A 3,814-nucleotide genomic window follows, 5' to 3' on the forward strand; every position below is an offset into this window, starting at 1 on the left:
TCACCAATGGTTTACAAAACCAAACGAAATTTTGAGAACTAAAAAAGAAACTTTTAGGTCCCATTTGGTAATTATTTTGTTTATTATTTTTGTTTTTTAAAATTAAATCTATGAACATTACTTTTACCTCTAAATTTTTTTATTTGTTATCTACTTTTCACCATTGGTTTAAAAAACCATGCCAAAATTTGAGAACAAAAAAAATTGCTTTTCGTTTTTTTTATTTGGCTAAGAATGGACTATTGTACTTAACAAATATGCAAATCATGATAAGAAAGGTAGATGATATAGACTTAATTTTAAAAAACACAAACAAAAAACAAAATGGTTATCAAACGGACCCTTAAAAAGTTCGTTTCTATTTTTAAAATTTGGGTAAGAATTCAACAATTGTACTTAATAAATATATCAATCGTGGTAAGAAATGTGAATGAAATAGACTTGATATTCAAAAATAAAAACAAAAAAATCAAATAGTTACCAAACATGACCTAAAATATCCCATAAAAATTTCAAAATATATGAAAAAGTTGAGATATAACCGAGAATATATTCTCTTTATTCACATTAGGGTTATAACTGTGTCTTATAACTATTTTTTTTTCGTAAAATGAATAGAAAAATGAAAATATATATATCATGAGATGGTACACATGGTTTTGCGATTTAATCTGCCATGTAAATTCAATAGTATTGAAAAAAAAGGGAAAAGAAATGAAATACAAAGGAAGAGCGGATGAGGAGAGTTTGACAAGACAAAACAGAGGACGAGTATTCACCAAAAATAATTTTAGGAAGGGACAATATTTATTAATACTTTGGGGCCGCCTTCAATTTAACAATCCAGGTGGCTCGCTTCTCCCAATCATTGATCCCCAAATTCCACACTCTATAAAACTAACCAAACCCACCCTCTAATTTTTCCACTAAATCATTTAACATACAATCCTTCAACCAACAATCTCCCTTCTTCTTCTTCTTCTTCTTCTTCCAATGCTCAATTGATTCTTCCTCTGTTTCTCCAATTCTCTTGCTCTGTTTTGGGTTCTTTTCTTTTTTCGAGGATGAGTAATTTTTCGGGTTCGCATTGTAATAATAGCGGGTGTGAATCGGGGTGGACAATGTATTTCGAGGAGTCTATTGAAACGGAGGGGGGATTTCGGCGGAGTGAAGTGGATTACGGCGGCGGAGGGAAGGAGGAGGAAGAAGGGGATTTGTCGATGATTTCGGATGCGTCTTCGGGGCCGATGAATGGGTATTATGAGGAGAATAATTATCAGCCAGTGCGGCGGAATGGGGGGAAATCGGCGGCGGGGAAAAGTAAGAGGAAAGAGGAGATGGGGCGGCGGAACCAACATTCTTGCCTTGATGACACTGCAAGCTCCCCTGTTTTTGGGCTTTCCAATGTAAGTTTGCTTCTTCTTCATCTCTAGAATCATAGGCTTTGGCTTTGGCTATGGCTATGGCTATGGCTTTGGCTTTGGTTACTTGAAAATGTTGTTCATTCTTTTATACTTCACTGCCAATTTTCTTGGCGTTTGTGGTTTTTCTTGCTTTTCTTTTTTCAATCCTCTAATTTCAATTGCTTTTTCTTTTTCTTTTTCTTTTTCTTTTTCTCCCTCCATAAATTATTTATTATACTAATTACCTCATATGTCTTATTTTCTTGGTTAAAAAACACATGTAACAAATATCACCCAAGGAATAAAGTTCTAAAGAAAATGTAAAAGTTTGGTTGGTTTCACTGCACTAAATTTTTATAGACAAATCAATTTAGATGCTTTTTGTATCAAAATGGTTAATACACACTATAACATCGATATAAAACTTGTTAAAATTGAAATATCAACGTATGATATTATTCTTTCTTTAAAAAAAAATGTTAAAATAAAAAAGATGGTAGTAACCTTTCATTAATATGAATAATTTTTCATTTTCATATCTTCTTATTTATGAATTTTTTTCTATTTTGGTAGGATCTGAGGAAAAACTATTCTTATTCAGATGTTAAATTAATTTTGAATGACATAAACTGAAAATAGTTATAAACCACTAACAATCTATCTAAATTAATTCAAATTTAAAATTTAAAATCGGTACGATTTTAATTTAAGATTTCAATTGCTATCCGTAACTCTAAGTTAACTTATTTTTCCTTAAAATTAATTTTTACTTTATCCAAAAGTATCCGAAATTTACTTAATTACGAATGTTCGTGGGTTTTATATATAATAATAGATTTTTTTTTTTTTTTTGAAAAATAGAATATTACCGTTGAATCAAAGTTTGTATGGGAGTCAAAAGAATTTAAATAACTTGACTAGTTTTGGTATGGAATATGACTCTTGACTTAAATTTTTTTAAAAAAAATTGAGTCCAAGAATTAATTCATTGAATTTAGGCCTAAAATAAAGAAAAGTCATATCAGAGGAACAAAATAAATTACCATTGTACTAACAATTTTGATTTCTCAATCATATTATATATATATCTAAGAAGTTAGTTGTCGTTGTCAATACTTTTATTGTCAGTGACCTTTTTCATTGTATTGTTTTACAGGTCAGAGAGATGAGTCCATACAGAAACGAAGGTTTGGTGGAGAATGTAAAAGAATTCTCACAACAAACCCATTCTCGAAAACAACATGGGAAGGTAAAAAGAAAAAAAGAAAACCGTAAAAATATTTCAAATCTTGGAAACAACAGCGAAACTAAAAGGTAAAAGAAAAAAATGTGTATTTTGCAGAAACAGACGAGCTTTTTTCAGTCTTCCTCAGTCAAAAAATTGGGCAAAAATGTCTCAGGTAAAAAAACTTTCAACCGGCACCCCGGTAAAAAATAAAAAAAATAAAAAACCTCCGTATTTTGTGTACGTGTAAGGTTTCAAAATTCGAGTGATTTGTGTGTGCAGGCGATTATCAAGAACAGTAGAAGGAGAACGGCGAGAATAATTAAATGAAATGATAGAGACACGAGGATCGTGGATTATTATTATTTTGTTGGTTTTCTGCTGTTTTTTCTATTTCTATTTCTTAAAACAAATATATTCTTTTTCTTTTACCCAATTGATTGAAAAGAGTTGCATTATTTGGGAAGTTACTGTATTATTATTGTTTATTTCTTTTTTTTTTTTTGCTTTTTCTATTTCAAGAAGTGTATATTGCAAAAGAAAAAAAATATCAGTGAGAAATTGTCACTTCTAGTACTATATTACCATTTTATTTTAAATTCATATTATATATAAAATGAGTTATATTAGAGGAATCTTTACCTCTCTAATTCTCTATTTTATTTTTTGGTGTATTTTTTTTCTATATATTAAAATAAAATTATAAATTTCACATGTATCACGTATGATGACTAGTAATAGTGAGTTTCAAATCTCTGTATTTGAGAAAATTACTTTTTTTTTTCTTGTGACTTTTTTAGTATTACGAATGTGGAGTGGACTTTGGATGGATGATTGAATTTTCATTCTTTAAGAAGGAAGATCATACCAAATACCGTTGAGCTAAATTTATTTTAACTTTGTGACTTTTTTAAGGATAAAAAACTAATTGGATATAAAATATATTTACACGTGTTAGAGTGTAAGAATATTATTTGTTGTTTATATTGAACTTTAATTTTCCATTGTGTTAGGTTGGTTTTCCTTCGGGGGAAAAAAACCAATTTAAAGGAAATTTTCAATTTACACCTAAATGGACAAGATGTATCAATTTTACCCTATATGACAATGCCATATAATTATGCCGTAAGTGTGTCATTAAACTTGAAAAAGTAACATTTTTTAAAAAAAACTTAAATATTTGTTA

The 3,814-nt window shown here is 29.2% G+C and overlaps 1 protein-coding gene across 2 annotated transcripts; it reads left to right on the forward strand.

Annotated features, from left to right (window-relative positions):
* Nucleotides 1-767: 767 nt before the first annotated feature.
* LOC120076391 lies at nt 768-3,214 on the forward strand. Of its 2 annotated transcripts, XM_039030206.1 has the most exons (4): nt 771-1,406; nt 2,560-2,652; nt 2,746-2,803; nt 2,911-3,213. In XM_039030206.1, exons 1-4 carry the CDS (start codon nt 1,065-1,067, stop codon nt 2,928-2,930), a joined length of 513 nt encoding a protein of 170 aa, XP_038886134.1. In that variant the 5' UTR covers nt 771-1,064; the 3' UTR covers nt 2,931-3,213. The 2 variants fall into 2 exon arrangements, with proteins under 2 accessions (XP_038886133.1, XP_038886134.1); XM_039030205.1 differs by having other exon boundaries at nt 768-1,406; nt 2,746-3,214.
* Nucleotides 3,215-3,814: the final 600 nt, after the last annotated feature.

Source organism: Benincasa hispida, chromosome 4 (assembly GCF_009727055.1).
Source record: "Benincasa hispida cultivar B227 chromosome 4, ASM972705v1, whole genome shotgun sequence".
In the NCBI taxonomy this organism is placed as follows: Eukaryota; Viridiplantae; Streptophyta; class Magnoliopsida; order Cucurbitales; family Cucurbitaceae; genus Benincasa; species Benincasa hispida.

Excerpts from the sequence above, each read along its gene's own strand:
- LOC120076391 (XM_039030205.1), top strand. The coding sequence starts at position 1,065 with ATGAGTAATTTTTCGGGTTCGCATTGTAATAATAGCGGGTGTGAATCG. Across the intron at positions 1,407-2,559 it reads CTGTTTTTGGGCTTTCCAAT|GTCAGAGAGATGAGTCCATA; the intron begins GTAAGTTTGCTT and ends ATTGTTTTACAG. Across the intron at positions 2,653-2,745 it reads CTCGAAAACAACATGGGAAG|AAACAGACGAGCTTTTTTCA; the intron begins GTAAAAAGAAAA and ends TGTATTTTGCAG.